The sequence below is a fragment of the Schistocerca americana genome, chromosome 4 (genome assembly GCF_021461395.2).
Source record: "Schistocerca americana isolate TAMUIC-IGC-003095 chromosome 4, iqSchAmer2.1, whole genome shotgun sequence".
Lineage (NCBI taxonomy): Eukaryota > Metazoa > Arthropoda > Insecta > Orthoptera > Acrididae > Schistocerca > Schistocerca americana.
Window position 1 is genome coordinate 712327700 of NC_060122.1, and position 16795 is coordinate 712344494.

The following is a 16795-nucleotide window of genomic DNA, read 5'->3' on the forward strand; positions in this document are numbered from 1 at the left end:
TGTTCAGTTCTCCAGTATTTACTTGGTAGGGACAGACATCACTAAGCTCCTTTGCTATGCCACACTGGGTGCAGCACAAACCTACATTGACACCTGCTGCTGGATTCTGTGTTCACGAAGAAGTTTCTTCAGCACAGATTCAGGTTTTCTCTCTCCCCTCACTCCACTACAGACCACTTGACTGTACAGTTTCGGGGTTCACATAAATGGTTCCTCTCTCCCCAGTGCGGTCCCGTGTCGCACATCTTCAGTGCCGACTTTCCCGCTGATCGCACTGGGCCATTTAATGTGCTCACTTCCGCATCGGTCAATGGGACACTGGTGTCAACTGCATTGGGATACCCCAGCATCTACCCAACTTACCACCCACTGCACACCACAGGGACATTTGCGACATGGTCATGTCCCGCCACTTGGCGTGCAATCACAATTTTTTGGGAATCCATTTGTGTTGATCGTCGATACTTCCACAGCTACCGCATCAGGTCATGTGCTGCTCCCTCCAACAAAGACCACAGAAGACGGATCTATCACAGCTCATCTTGGCACTGCTGCTTTGGTTTCATCCATCTTGTTTCACTGTTCTTCTGTGTCAGCTACACTGTGTTCATTGTGTGGCCATACAGGGCCCTTCTCCACATGAAAGTGAGTGCTGGGCATCATATCACTCCAACAGAAGTGCCAGACTTTCTTCGGAACATCGTACCTGTCACCATTGCACAGGCGACGCCAGTGGATGCTACTCATCTGAAATCTCACACAGTCCGCATCCTACTGACTCTGCCACAAGATTAGCCTTCAGGTCATTTTTTTAAACTGCTGCTGATACAATTGGACAACTCCGTGTACTGGTTTACCTTGGTGGACAACTTGTTGGACATACACGGTATCGTAGATGATGGGAATCGTTTTGTCTGTTTCGTGAACCATCTGTATGACCACCCAGATTTTAATAGTGACTTGTTACTAAATCCACCCCAGCTTAACAAATTCGCTTCTGCTCGCACATCCTCATCGATGCATCTTTCATTTATGGCAGCAGAGGCAATCCACAGTATCATTTACGTCACGAGTTTATGTGACAGAACACCTTCCCAGGTGTGGTGACGCCCACATGTTCAGGTTAGGACAGAAGTCGAGCTGGACTTAGTGCTCTAGGCATTATGGTCAGTTAAACTGTTGCAGGAACACACCTCATCATCACGCAAGGATAAATTATGGTTGGCTAACCTGGCATATGACATTCTTTCACTGCCACCTACTTCCCTTGCATAGCGCAATGTCTGCTACTAAGGTTGGTATGCCAGAACCAGTACCTCCTCTGCTGGCTGGTAGATGTCGAGCGTGGGCTCACCTTGGGCAATGCAATGAACTGCAGTCACTTAGCAGCCAGAAATGGGAACCACCAGCCACTTCTTGCTTAACATCCCTGACTACAAACGAGCTAGCATGCCATTCCCCTCTCCTGCTTCCGCAGAAGGCGTAGTGGTCCCAGCTGACCCATGTGCACCACCCCACCCAGTATCCTCTATACTGGTTCCACACAACTTTCCGGATACTGTCTGCAACTGCCAACCAGCCTGCACGTTCCAAAATGCTTCAAATGGGCTGCAGTAGGTGCCATGGCTTACAAGGATAACCAAGGCCACCTACAAATGTTGCATTTTAGTTCGATCTTCTACTCCACGAGGCCGTCTGTACACCTCGGATTTATGCTCACATCACGATTTCCTTGTCGACACTGGAGTTGACAGTGTTCTTCCACTCTGATTCACAATAGCAGATGTGATACCAACCAAATTTTTCCATCAAGCAGCTAGTAAACTGGCACTTCACATTGATGGCATGCTCTCTTACCTATTAAACTCAAGCCCAGCAAACCGTTCATATGGTCCTTTCACACGGCCAATGTCAGAGATGCAGTACTTGGCTCTGATTTCCTGATTCACTTCTGTGTGTTGCCTGACGACCTATCATCTGCTTTATTTCACCATGTTTCAGGTGCATACATTGCATACTCAGTCACTCCCTCTGCTCTTTCTCCCTCTCAGCCCCCCGGACGATACTGATGCAGCTGTCGAGTGCTCTTCCTGGCAAACTGCCTCACCAATTCTGTCACTCGGCTCCAAACCAAGCACTCTGAGGTCGACGACCTTCGCACTCGCAACACACAATTGAACTGCACCATCTTGATGGCTGCCTATGCTGCCATACCTTGACACTAACAATGCACCTCCTGTGAATCCAGCGCACTTGCCTTTATCTGCACTGACAGCACCTCTGCTTGACGCATCACCTTGTGATGTTCATCAATTCAAATGAACACTATTACAAATGGAACAACATGTAAAATTGTCACGACAGATAGTCTCCGTGGCATCATAAAGCACACTGCCTCCCTCCACACAAAATATGCCTTTCTAAGACTACAATTGATGAATTTCTGCAGTCAGGTATTGTTCGCCTGTCTGATGGTAATTGGTCTTCCCCCATCCACTTAGTGCCCACGATGAACGGCACAGCGCTCCTCTGTGGTGTCTTTTGTCCATCTCAATGCACATACTTAACAGAAAATTATCCTGTCCCACACATTCAAGACTTTGCACAACTACTTAGCGGGGTATGCATTTTCAGTGTTTTGGACTGCCACAAGGCATATTCACAAATACCTATGGAAGAGAGTGACAAGTAACAGCCTTCATCATTCCCTTTGGCATTTATGAATTTTGTTAGATGTCTTATATGACCTCAAAAATGTGGCTCAAACTTGGAAAAATTTCATAGACTCGCTTCACTTTAACTGCTCTTGCTGCAATGTATACCTAGACGACATTCTCACTTTCTCCTCCTCTAACGAAGAACAAGAGCCACACCTGGCCACTGCACAGGAATTTCTGGCATGTAATGGAGTCGAGATTAATCATGATAAATCACAACTTTGATGCTTTTCTTACCTTTCTTGGGTACACTGCTTCCTGTGAGGGTATACGTCCTCCATGAAATTAGGTCAACCGCATTCACAAGCTACCACTCACGGTTACTTCGCGAATTGCACTGGTTTTTGGGGATCAGCAATATTTACAGATGCGATCTGCTGATGGCGGCAACTATTCAAGCCCCCCTTATTACTAATGCATTAGCTGGCAGACAAACTTCCGGTAGCTGCCAGGTGCAATGGTACGATGAAAGCTTTCAAGGACCTCAAAACAGCTGTAGAATATGCTGTCACTCTCGCCTACCCCTTGCCAGACACTTGCATCTCTATTACAGTGGACGCAAGTGATTTCACAGTAGGTGCAGTTCCTCAACAGCACGTTACTGACACAACACGCCCACTCCATTTTTTTACTCCAAAAAGCTGTCCACAGCTCAACATAAGTCATCGGCTTTTGACAGGGAACTTCTTGCGGTATACAAGGTCGTCAAATATTGCCATGCAGACATCAAAGGAAGAAACATAACAATTTTCATGGACAATCCTGCCATTGACCTTCCTCCATGCAGGTCTCAGCAGATGGATCTCATCTGTCAGTACATGACAGACATCTGGTATATCTGTGGCTCAGAAATGTGGTTGCTCATTATCTGTCATGTGTCAATATGAACTGGTCCACTTACAGGACAATGATATTGAACTTCACAACCTATGTCAGGCTTCATCCACTTACCTAAAGATAGTTTCTTGCAAGCTACAGGGCTCAGTCAGATCTTTATGGTGCCATTTGTCCACGAGTGTTTCTCAGCTTATGGTCCTGGCTGCTTTGTATTGCCAAGTTTTTGATGCTTCGCATGAGCTTTCACACACTGGCACTAAGGCTACTACAAGTCTTGTCATGGAACACTTTGTGCGGTCAGGTGTTTAAGAAGGGCTGCCGTGTGTGGGTTCATGCCTGTGTGCCGTGTCAGTGCAGCAAAGTCAGCAGATGTATGCAGCCCCCTCTAGACGAATTTGACATTCAAAGAGGCCGTTTCTGACAAGTGTACGTAGACCTCAGCGGGCCGTTACTTGGGTCTGATGATTTGAGATATATCTTGTCCATCATCGACTGTGTTACACATTGGGTGAAGGCATATTCTGTAACAAGAGCATTTGTATCTTCCTGGATAGCTAGAGTTGGGTGCCCTACATCCATGACTAACAATCAGGGTAGGTAGTTCAAATCATTGTTGTTTAACAAACTCTGCATGCTCTATGGTGTGGAAGAATTTTGCACTACAGCGTACCACCCTCAGAGCACTGGTTCGGTAAGCATTGGCACAGGACTCTGTAAGAAGCCCTCAAGTGCCATGGTGGTGAATGGTTTGACGCCCTTCCCTGGGTTATGATAGGAATCGGACGACTTATATGGCAGACCTCCAATGTCACTTTCCGAGGTCCTGTATGAGGAAACATTAGTCCTCCCAGCTGAGCTCATTGAAGATGCTGCAGCTTCATCTTATCTGATCTTCCCACTCTTGTTGAGCACGTCTGGTCACACACAGCTGCTGTTCGTATGCCTCCTCTGTGAACACATCCCTGTCCTTTGGTTTTCTTGTAGTTGGCCCTGGCTTGTGAGTTTATTATGTTACAAGATGGCACAGTTGAAACAGCGCTACAGCCATCTTACTCTGGTCCACATCTGATAATGGCACTGTAACACTATTATCGAAATTACCTATAATGATATTATTTAACTTCTTTGTTTGTTTTTTACTTAATGTGACTTCTGTATAACCAAGCTCTTTGATGTAACATTTATTTAAATGTATTCATTATTTATGATAATTCATGTAATTGTAATTAATATATGGCTGTAATTTGAAAAGTAATGTGCTGTAAAAGAATGTAACAATCAAAACTTTAATTGTAATAGTGGTTCATGCATAGGGAAAGTAGGCTTGTAATCATGTGAAAGTTGGAGGGAAGTCCCTCCGCAATAGAACTAGATAGGCAGGAATTGAAAAGATGGATTTGGCAGTCGAACTGCAAAGCTTCTTTTTGGCAAGAGTCAGTTGGTGGCTAGCAGGGAAAGGGTGCAGATCTTGTGAACTGAAAGAGGCAAGAATTGCGGAGTGGCTGCGCGGATAGAGGCACCATGTCACGCATTTTGCAGCCCCTCCTGCCGGAGGTTTGAGTCCCCCCTCGGGCATAGGTGTGTGTGGTGTTCTTAGCATAAGTTAGCTTAAGTAGTGTGTAACCTACAGGTTCCTATCCCAAGTGCTATGATGAATATGAGTATCCTATTTTACTGAACTGAAAAGTAATTATTTTTCTTAACAAAAGTTAACAAACTTTGTGGAGTTGTAAGGTACACAATTATTTAGTGAGTGTAAGTTTTCAAATACTCCCTGTAGTTTTCTTAAATGGGCAGTTAAAGTATTCAATTCAAAGATTTTTCTTATTGAAATAATAGTGTTTAGTGTAGTTAACAGTGTTTCCCATATTGTGTTGTGACTAAACTGTTCAGCCCTGATCTGAATGTACCAATAAATTGCTTTCTGACTCCCCTTGCTAATAGTTGAGCCACATTTACATGTCATATTACAATAACAGCAATCAAGAATAAGCAACTGACTACAGACATTCAAACTATAGTAGATAGTTATCACATGTCCACTTGAGTTAAGTAATATAAGGAAGTTAATGCTCCTTGAAAATGCAAATAATAATCAGTATAAAAGATACAATTTCTTCATAACTATTTCAATAGTAGTAATTTCCTATAATTAAACTAACAGAAGACCTCTTGTCCAAGTCAGTTGTGCTTCACCATTAGTAAGCACTTTACCTATATTATCATTATCTTTCTACTGTAATGTACAGATAGTGAGTGTTATTGAGAGCCAGTTGTTGCCTAAATGCATTAGTGCTCCTCCAGTGTAGTTCAAGTCAAGTCACTGGTACATTACTTGTTAAATTATGCTACTGTCTGCAAAACAGAAGTTCAGTATCAAGCGAAGTCAACTCCAAGAGTTAACTTCCTTTGTGAACCATACAAGTACTGGGTACAACTTTGCCTAATTAGGCTGGTTGCTTCCTTTGAATAGAAATCTTTAGGGAAACAAAACTAGTACAATATCTTTCCATCATGTATGACCACAGTCAAAGAAGTATCCTTTCACAGGAATAACATTATCGGCATATTACTAATTTAATAGCAGCCAGTAGAGCTATAGCATGCATGGCCAATTTTGTGGACATCCTCATTAACAGCCAGTGTCAGACAATTTCACTTCAGCAGGTTAAATCAGCTCGGACAATTGAGTTAATCCCACAACCTTTTGAGTTGAGTTCACCACAGTAGTGTGATGTCCCAGAACTTGCACATACCACACCTCTGCCTATGCACCATTCAGATCTTGTGTGAACTTGGTCTATGCTCGTCAGTCACTCAGTAGTTGCCTGTGAAGATCCCCCTCCCTTGCCTCACTCAGACTCTATGTGTGATGATCTGCTGCCTCAGAGTCAACCACATATTGTGTATGACATTACATTGTCGCAAGTGTTGTCATCCGCTGTTCTGTCAGTGTGTGCTAGTGTTTCTCCTGAGCTACAACATTTTTCCCCTACTTCTCCTACAGCTCCCCCCATGACTACCATCAACGAGATTTGCTTTCCTAGCAGCACTTTTGGGTGGCCGTGGCAAGCTTTCCTTGCATCTCCAAGATGGATCACTCTTTATCCTCTGAGTGAGGGAAACTTTCCTCAAGGCCACATGTGCTTCACATGTAACCATCCTGTGCACACAACCCGTCCCAGATAGGGTGGAGGTGGTTGGAATAACAGCTATATTTGGCACCAACGGAATGCTCAAGAAACACATCCCCCTCTTCGCCACTCCTCCGACACCGCCACAGCCCGTGCTGGTCCAGTTCATATGTGCAGGTCGACCAGTCCATCCTCCTTACTGGATGGTGGATTATATCTTCTCTAGTCCACCCTGCATGGACCTCCCTGACCCCACAAGAAACACTCCATCCATACCTTCTGTTCGGACCAGGGGTCGTCATGCTACTTTGCACAATCAATAGACATCTGTCGAGTGGCCTACAACACCAACACCAACAACACCAATTCCACCCCCCCCCCCCCCCCCACCCAGTGCTCCGCTTTCCTGGGGAAAAGGGGGGGTGGAGGTGGGAGAACCTCTGTGGCGGTCATTGATTGCCAATGACTCTGGAATGAGGGCTGCTCTATCTTCACAGCCAGTGAGCTATCAGCTGTATAACAGTTATGCTTATGAACAAGTTTATACAACTACAGCCACTGTCAATAATAGTAATAACAACAGTAATAATAAAAATTTTTGTGATTTTCCATTTTTTCGGATAAATGTACAAGATCCCTAACAGATGCATTGGCTCACGAGTTTATTTCCGGGCTGAAAATCAGATATTCTTACGCTGCACCCATGCAACAACTTGTGCTCACAAGTAGTGTTAAATGTTCACTTGTAGTCACGCTTATTTGACTTTGTCACTCTCGCAATCACAGGATTGGTTGTCAGAGACCGTAATTTCTTTGCGTCTAACTTTACCCAGTAATTCACTTTTCTGTTCAAAGTATGTGATTTTCACTCTGCAGCGGAGCGTACACTGATATGAAACTTCCTGACAGATTAAAGCCATTGTGCCGAACCGAGGCTCGAAGTCGGGACCTTTGCCTTTTGCAGTCAAGTCCTCTACCAACTGAGCTACCCAAGCACAACTCACAACCCGTTCTCATAGCTCTACTTTTCTGTTAGCATTTAAAATAGATTGAACATAGTTCTTGTTTACACTGCACATGAAAGCTGATTCTCTTACAGTACACAAACAATTCCAAACACGAAGTGCAATTTTCAGAAATGACTACACTTAAGTGGTAATGTCTACCAGCATGTTCACTTGACTAGAATACAAATGATGCACCGAGACCCATAATGAAATTAGAATTCTATCAATACCTTCAGCTGCTAACGGGTGTTGATATATATATATCAATGGGGACAGGTGAAAAAGTGTGCCCTGACCGGGACTCAAACCCGGGATCTCCTGGTTACATGGCAGACACACTATCCATCTGAGCCACCGAAGGCGAGGGCACATAGGATAGTGCGACTGCATATGCTTTGACAGATAACAGAGAAAACTGTGTGACTGTGAAACTTGCGTTTATTTGGTGCAGCTTATGGCCTAAAGCACACCGCTGTCGATCCCACATTTAAGTGATTATCAGAGAAACCAGTGATACAGCTTTTCGCGAATGTTCATATATACAGTGTGGGCCTACAGCACAGATAAACGTGACTCACCACAAGATCAGCAGATTTCAGAAGCATACATGAATGTAACAATTTCACAATCAATGGTGATGTGCTTTAGGCCCTTATGATTCTCACAAGGGAAACTCCCCATCGCACCCCCCCCCCCTCCTCCCCTCAGATTTACTGCTAAGAGGGCTCAGGCTCAGTGGATTAAGCATGGAAACTTGGTGAGGGGGGGGGGGGCATGGGGACCCTGAATGGCCCAAACTCGGGAAGTACAACACCGAACACAGACGAAAAGCCATGGCGTCATGGTTAAGTGGTGATGGAGTTAGACTACAAAACAAATGAGCCTGTGTTGAAAGCTCCATTGTGCCAATCTCCCCCCCTACTCCCTTTCACAAAATTATGAACTGCCTGTGCAGCCATTGATGTGTGTGTTCATTGCATTCAAATTTATATCTGTGTCACGGTGTAACATCCATTTGCAACAGTGAGGAGCTTGGAAGAGACATATAATGAAAGTTGATTCTGCACAACTACTCTACTAGCAGCCAAAAGGAAGTGGCTTTGGAATGGGAACCGCAAATGTTTGATGACAAGGCGACAAGTCAAACAAATCCTCCACTGGGAAACACGTCTGGTGTGTCATACACGTCATTAGTGACAGTATGTGTGTCATATGATACACTTGTACACCTGATGAGTGAGTGAGAGATAGGCTTCCTTCCCCAATTTAGGTGTTACAAATGTGGATGTGATCGCTCCCAATGAAATAATGAGAATATAATAGTCTGTCACATAAGCTGCAACAAATAGACGCAAGTTTCACAGTCACACAGTTTTGTCTGTTATCTATCAAAGCATATGTTTTTAACTTTTTTCAAGTCGAGTTATATTTTGGAAGTTTTGAGTCTTCAATTCCTTTGTTATAACATTGTAACCCACTTAGTTGTTGTTTTCATTTCTGTGAGATATCTATGTGGTAACTCGCCTGCTCTCACTATTCATCACATTTACTTGTGAAGTAATGTACTCTTCCCACATGACTCATATTCTATAACCAACGTATAGTATGACAGTTGCCAAGTCTATAGAAAGAGAACAAACATTTCAGTGACCAGATGGGCAGTTGACAATTTTGAGAAAAAAAATAAATAAAAAAACATAAAAAATTGGCAATAGACTATTTTGAACACTACTCATCTGCTTCGCAGCCCAACACCATAATCGCTGAGTGATGACACTTTGGCTACTTGTTAAGCTTGGACCATTTGCTGTTTCTATTCTGCTTTTTTTTTTTTCTCCTCACAGTTCAGTATACCTTCTTCCTGTTTTCATGCTTGATCTGTGGTCAATTTTTGATGGGTTATCCTATTATCCTATACACTGGACGATCTTATCACTCCATCGGGGGGGGGGGGGGTGTACTATGGGGAATTTCCCTTGTCAGCACCTTAAATGAATTACTGTATGATAACATATGACAACAATGTTATGAAATGGAAAGTTGTTACTCTCCTTTTCATAATATTGTTGCATTCCATCCTGGATTTTTCATTGTTTGATTACTGTATGATAAATTTCATAGCTTAATATACTATAACTCACTCTGAAACCCAAAAAATAGGTTTACTGTCGATACAACTTTAACACATACCAATATCTGATCTAATTTTATTACAGTATATAGTGAGTGAATAAGCATATCTGAGCAGTGGTCTATCATCTAGCAGAATTTATGCCGAGCAGTCAGGAGTAAAATTGTGCTGCAGTCTGTTACCCCCTGGTGGCACCGATGTAAGCTTCTAGTTGAGTGGCAAGGGCTAGGGCTGGCTGTGCAAATTGCAAACCATGCACATTGTTAATCAAATCCATATGCATTTGGTCCATAAGGCAGTTACGTCACGCGAGTTGTGCACGCGCAACAGCTCCTTATAAAGTGCACAACTAATGGTGTGTTTATGACCCTTATGCCAAGTTTCACGGAGTACAGAGGAGCAGTAGCAAGGTAGATTTAAGTGCCATATCTTTCAGATTGCAGGATCTATGTTAAGCTTAACAGTATTCAAAGAAAATTAACCATAAATCTGCAAGGTGTCAAAAGATAGGGTGTTCACGTGCTCTTATGCAGCAGCCGCCACCATGTGTTTGAGTGTAATAGGTTGGTTATTTCTATCTGTGGAATTTGTCGGCAATGACAGAAAACCCACATGGTTGTAGGAACAAAGAGTACATTTGATAACCCCATCGCTAGCCAATCTATTAGGCATAAGAATAAACATATATAACGAGTATCATTACTGCACACATTGCATTTTCCACACAGATTTTGCTAATATGAAATATTTTATCAAGTGACATGTCCATTTTGCCACATTAAGCGACAAATTTCAAAACCAAAATCACAAATCCAACCGTATGTAGCCACAGGACTATGTACACGAAGAAAGATAATCAGAGTAAGAAGCTATATATATATATATATATATATATATAAAAGAAATTATTTACTTGGAAAGATCTATGGTCACACCAAGCAAAGAACTATTTACAGAAAGATTATGATTATACTAAAGTAATAAATAAAACAAATGTTAACGATTAAGTTAAGAAGAGGAATACCCTAATGAATACAATGGCAGTACTAAAATTAAGTTCGATTTATATAAAACTATCTAGAGCTACTTGCAATAAGAAAGAACTACACTATTTAAATTACTCCTACGTTAAATTGAATATGAAAAACTAATGTACTTCATAGGAAGAAAAAGAAAGAAAAATAAGAAGAAAATGAAATTACATCAAATTAGGAACACACAATTAACAAGGCAAAAACTTTGCTAGCTAGCAACTACAAGTCTCAAGCTAAGTTAAGGTTCATTGCAGCAAATAAGCATTACTTACCCAAACACAGTGCAGCAGGGAAAGCACTGTCAAAGAGCACATAAGGAAATATTAATAGACGTATACACTGATCAGCCAGAACATTGTGACCACCGGCCTAATAGCTGGTACATCCACATTTGGCACAGGTAACGGCAGCAGTGCATCATGGCATGGAACTAATGAGGCCTTGGTAGGTTGCTGGACACACAAAGTCATCTAATTCCTGTAAATTTTGGGGGAAAAGGGGGGGAGGCTTGGAGTTCTGATGCCACATTCAATCACATCCCAGATGTGTTCAATCAGGCTCAGATATGGAAAGTTGTTAGGCCTGTCGCTTCGTTCCTCGAACCACTCCAACACACTCCTGGCTTGTAACAAGGTGCATTATCTTGTTGAAAAATGCCACTGTTACCGGGAAATGTGGCCATGAAGGGGTGTATGTGCTCTGCAACCAGTGTACGCTACTCCTAGACTGTCATGGTGCCTTGTACGTTTTCTACTGAACCCATGGATGCCTACATAATGTTTCCCAGATCATAATTGAGCTGCCTGCCAGCTTGTCTCTGCCACACAGTACAGGTGTCAAGGAGTTGTACCCCTTGAAGATGACGGATTCATGCCCTCGCATCAGCATAATGAACAAGGTATCAGGATTCATGAGACCACACAAAGCTTTGCCACTGCATCAACATCCAGTGTCAATGGTCATGTGGTCAGTTCAGTTATAGCTGCCGATGATGTGATGCTAATATTGGCACACGCATGGATGTGCATATGCATTTGGCTGTGGAGGCGCATCGTTACGAGTGTTCGGTGCACTGAGTGCTCACATACACTTGTACTCTGCACAACATTAATGTCTGATGTTAGTTAGGCCACAGTTCTATTTTAACAGTCTGCCCAGCCTAAAATGTTCAACATCTGTAATGAGGGGTGGCTGCCCACCCCCACGATGTCTGGGCGTGACTTCACCTTGGTTTCGCCATGTGTTGAAGACACTCACAAAGGCACTCCTCGAACTGTTGATAAGTCTTGCAGTCTCCAAAATGCTCATGCCAAGTCTCCGGGCCGTCACAATCTGCACATGGTAAAACTCAGATTCCTCACCTTCCTTATTCCACACCCAGACAGCACGGTCACTGATACTACAGCCACCATGCCTGCGTCTGGCTAGCAGTCATTCCTCATCAGGTGACACTACTATCAACTGGATGGCTTTATATTGATAGTAGGTCGGTGTCATAACATTTTAGGTCATCAGTGTACTCTGATGAGGTATGAGGACAAAACATTATTAACAAAAATGTTAAATGTACAGAGCTATACTTTGTTGTGCATATGTGTGAATGAACATGCTGACTGAACTATGGGCAGTTATGCATAATTAATTAAGAAGTTACATAGTAATAAGAATTTTGTAGGGAATGATGCAAAATAGCATGCCCTGCTTGGCGGAAGGATAGAACTGGAGGTGGGAGGTACCAAATAAGAGTCCCCCCGCCCCCCCCCCCCCCCCATATTAGTTTATAAGGTATGTATAATTGTGACTGTGAGAGAATTTATGGAAAGGAGGGCGAGTACGTACATTTATAATCAGTACATTGAAACAGCTAAACACGGGCGTAGCTCCCCCCCCCCCCCCCCAAAAAAAATATCTCTCTCTCTCTCTCTCTCTCTCTCTCTCTCTCTCTCACACACACACACACACACACACAGATATAAAATCGGGTTGTCACATACAAAGACAATTTTAACAATGATTAGCTGAGTGAAAAATATAAATATTACGCAAAGGATTTTCAGACATACGAGGGCAGTTCAATAACTAATGCAACACATTTTTTTTCTCGGCCAATTTTGGTTGAAAAAACCGGAAATTTCTTGTGGAATATTTTCAAACATTCCCGCTTCGTCTCGTATAGTTTCATTGACTTCCGACAGGTGGCAGCACTGTACGGAGCTGTTAAAATGGCGTCTGTAACGGATGTGCGTTGCAAACAACGGGCAGTGATCGAGTTTCTTTTGACGGAAAACCAGGGCATCTCAGATATTCATAGGCGCTTGCAGAATATCTACGGTGATCTGGCAGTGGACAAAAGCACGGTGAGTCATTGGGCAAAGCGTGTGTCATCATCGCCGCAAGGTCAAGCAAGACTGTCTGATCTCCCGCGTGCGGGCCGGCCGTGCACAGCTCTGACTCCTGCAATGGCGGAGCGTGCGAACACACTCGTTCGAGATGATCGACGGATCACCATCAAACAACTCAGTGCTCAACTTGACATCTCTGTTGGTAGTGCTGTGACAATTGTTCACCAGTTGGGATATTCAAAGGTTTGTTCCCGCTGGGTCCCTCGTTGTCTAACCGAACACCATAAAGAGCAAAGGAGAACCATCTGTGCGGAATTGCTTGCTCGTCATGTGGCTGAGGGTGACAATTTCTTGTCAAAGATTGCTACAGGCGATGAAACATGGGTTCATCACTTCGAACCTGAAACAAAACGGCAATCAATGGAGTGGCGGCACACCCACTCCCCTACCAAGAAAAAGTTTAAAGCCATACCCTCAGCCGGTAAAGTCATGGTTACAGTCTTCTGGGACGCTGAAGGGGTTCTTCTGTTCGATGTCCTTCCCCATGGTCAGACGATCAACTCTGAAGTGTATTGTGCTACTCTTCAGAAATTGAAGAAATGACTTCAGCGTGTTTGTAGGCACAAAAATCTGAACGAACTTCTCCTTCTTCATGACAACACTAGACCTCACACAAGTCTTTGCACCCGAGAGGAGCTCACAAAACTTCAGTGGACTGTTCTTCCTCATGCACCCTACAGCCCCGATCTCGCACTGTCAGATTTCCATATGTTTGGCCCAATGAAGGATGCAATCCGTGGGAGGCACAACGCAGATGATGAAGAAGTTATTGATGCAGTACGACGTTGGCTCCGACATCGACCAGTGGAATGGTACCGTGCAGGCATACAGGCCCTCATTTCAAGGTGGCGTAAGGCCGTAGCATTGAATGGAGTTTACGTTGAAAAATAGTGTTGTGTAGCTAAAAGATTGGGGAATAACCTGGTGTATTTCAATGCTGAATAAAACAACCCCTGTTTCAGAAAAAAAATGTGTTCCATTACTTATTGAACTGCCCTCGTAGATAGGGGTATAATAAGTACCACGCTGTGAGCAGAACATGGTTTTATGACCAGTATTTCATGTGTCCTTGTAACATGTAGTGTTAATTGCTTATGAAAACAATTACTAATACAAGGAGATGTATGATGTTTACCTTAACAAGATTTTCTTGTAACTATGTTTTATTTTACATTTATTTGTTTCATATCTTTATAAATACATTAGTGTAATTTTGTAAACCTGTGAAAGCCAATTGTACATGGCATCAGACATATTAGAAAGTGGAAATACATGTGAATGAGAGCTACATAAGTTGTGAAATGTACCTCACACATGTGTAGTTGCCACCTAGTGGTTGAAAAATAGTACTGTGCAATGATTCAAGTTAGCTAATCACCAAGTGATTCATCATCTGCAATGGCAGAAAGTTTAACAAATCTACAGTGCCAAGCCGAATAAGTGGAACAGTGGAAAGTGTGCACTAATGGAAAGGTGAATATTCACCAAAATCTCGATGAAGATTTCATCCAGACATAGCAGGTTCAGCAGGGTCCTTCAGCCTCATAATGCAGTGGAGACCATTACAGCTTACAGACCCATAGGCAGATGTAAATAGTTACCCTGAGAATATTATGAACAGTTCACACTCCATCACGCGTGTGAATACTGCTCTGTGTGGTGCAGAAAACAACAGCCACAAGGCACTTCAAACAATGGAGTCAGCTCATGCCAATAACTCAACGACAATAGAATACAAAGGACAGAGGAGATGCAAAGGACAGAGGAGATGCAAAGGACAGAGGAGATGCAAAGGACAGAGGAGATGCAAAGGACAGAGGAGATGCAAAGGACAGAGGAGATGCAAAGGACAGAGGAGATGCAAAGGACAGAGGAGATGCAAAGGACAGAGGAGATGCAAAGGACAGAGGAGATGCAAAGGACAGAGGAGATGCAAAGGACAGAGGAGATGCAAAGGACAGAGGAGATGCAAAGGACAGAGGAGATGCAAAGGACAGAGGAGATGCAAAGGACAGAGGAGATGCAAAGGACAGAGGAGATGCAAAGGACAGAGGAGATGCAAAGGACAGAGGAGATGCAAAGGACAGAGGAGATGCAAAGGACAGAGGAGATGCAAAGGACAGAGGAGATGCAAAGGACAGAGGAGATGCAAAGGACAGAGGAGATGCAAAGGACAGAGGAGATGCAAAGGACAGAGGAGATGCAAAGGACAGAGGAGATGCAAAGGACAGAGGAGATGCAAAGGACAGAGGAGATGCAAAGGACAGAGGAGATGCAAAGGACAGAGGAGATGCAAAGGACAGAGGAGATGCAAAGGACAGAGGAGATGCAAAGGACAGAGGAGATGCAAAGGACAGAGGAGATGCAAAGGACAGAGGAGATGCAAAGGACAGAGGAGATGCAAAGGACAGAGGAGATGCAAAGGACAGAGGAGATGCAAAGGACAGAGGAGATGCAAAGGACAGAGGAGATGCAAAGGACAGAGGAGATGCAAAGGACAGAGGAGATGCAAAGGACAGAGGAGATGCAAAGGACAGAGGAGATGCAAAGGACAGAGGAGATGCAAAGGACAGAGGAGATGCAAAGGACAGAGGAGATGCAAAGGACAGAGGAGATGCAAAGGACAGAGGAGATGCAAAGGACAGAGGAGATGCAAAGGACAGAGGAGATGCAAAGGACAGAGGAGATGCAAAGGACAGAGGAGATGCAAAGGACAGAGGAGATGCAAAGGACAGAGGAGATGCAAAGGACAGAGGAGATGCAAAGGACAGAGGAGATGCAAAGGACAGAGGAGATGCAAAGGACAGAGGAGATGCAAAGGACAGAGGAGATGCAAAGGACAGAAGAGATGCAAAGGACAGAGGAGATGCAAAGGACAGAGGAGATGCAAAGGACAGACCTACAGTTTTCATAAATAAAGGAAGATAAATATTTAACTGAATGTGAAAAGAACTACGTGATGTGACACAAAATTCCCACGTAGCTGATACACACTTTAGTCAAATTAGTATATTAAAGACTAATAAAGAAATATGCCAATAACTGAACAGCCAAAATAAAGGTTTCTGACCCTTCAGCCATTAAAGCAGATGACCGCACTTTGCCCCCCTGAGTAAAAAACATAAAATGTATAAGTTTATATAAATTAATAAGAAAAGGAAATTTGGTACTGTATGTTATGTATATGAACAGACAGCCCACAGTAGGGGGCAGATATAATGACACTTGCTAGATATTTCCAAAGAGGTACACGTAACATAAAAAAGGAAGTGATGTGCTGCAGCAGAGACGCTGTAAGATAGGGCACGTGACTGGCACTTTTTTTTTAATTAGGCGGAAAGAACGGAGATTGTGATGTGTCTTGATGAAGAGAGGATGCGAACATTTTATAACTCCTTCTCTTGTATTAGTTTTGTTGTTAATTTGGATTTTAGAAAAATACAGTGCTTGTCTATTTATCTGACAAGCAGTTCACCTCACTGAATCAAATATGAGTTTGTTTCATTGCATAGTCAACAATTAGCAACTTGTAC

The 16795-nt window shown here is 43.3% G+C and overlaps 1 protein-coding gene across 1 annotated transcript; it reads left to right on the top strand.

The window, feature by feature from the left end:
* Positions 1 to 1279: 1279 nt before the first annotated feature.
* Positions 1280 to 16190, top strand: LOC124613725 (U1 small nuclear ribonucleoprotein 70 kDa-like). The gene is made up of 2 exons (XM_047142444.1): positions 1280 to 1294; positions 14994 to 16190. Exons 1-2 carry the CDS (start codon positions 1280 to 1282, stop codon positions 16188 to 16190), a joined length of 1212 nt encoding a protein of 403 aa, XP_046998400.1.
* Positions 16191 to 16795: the final 605 nt, after the last annotated feature.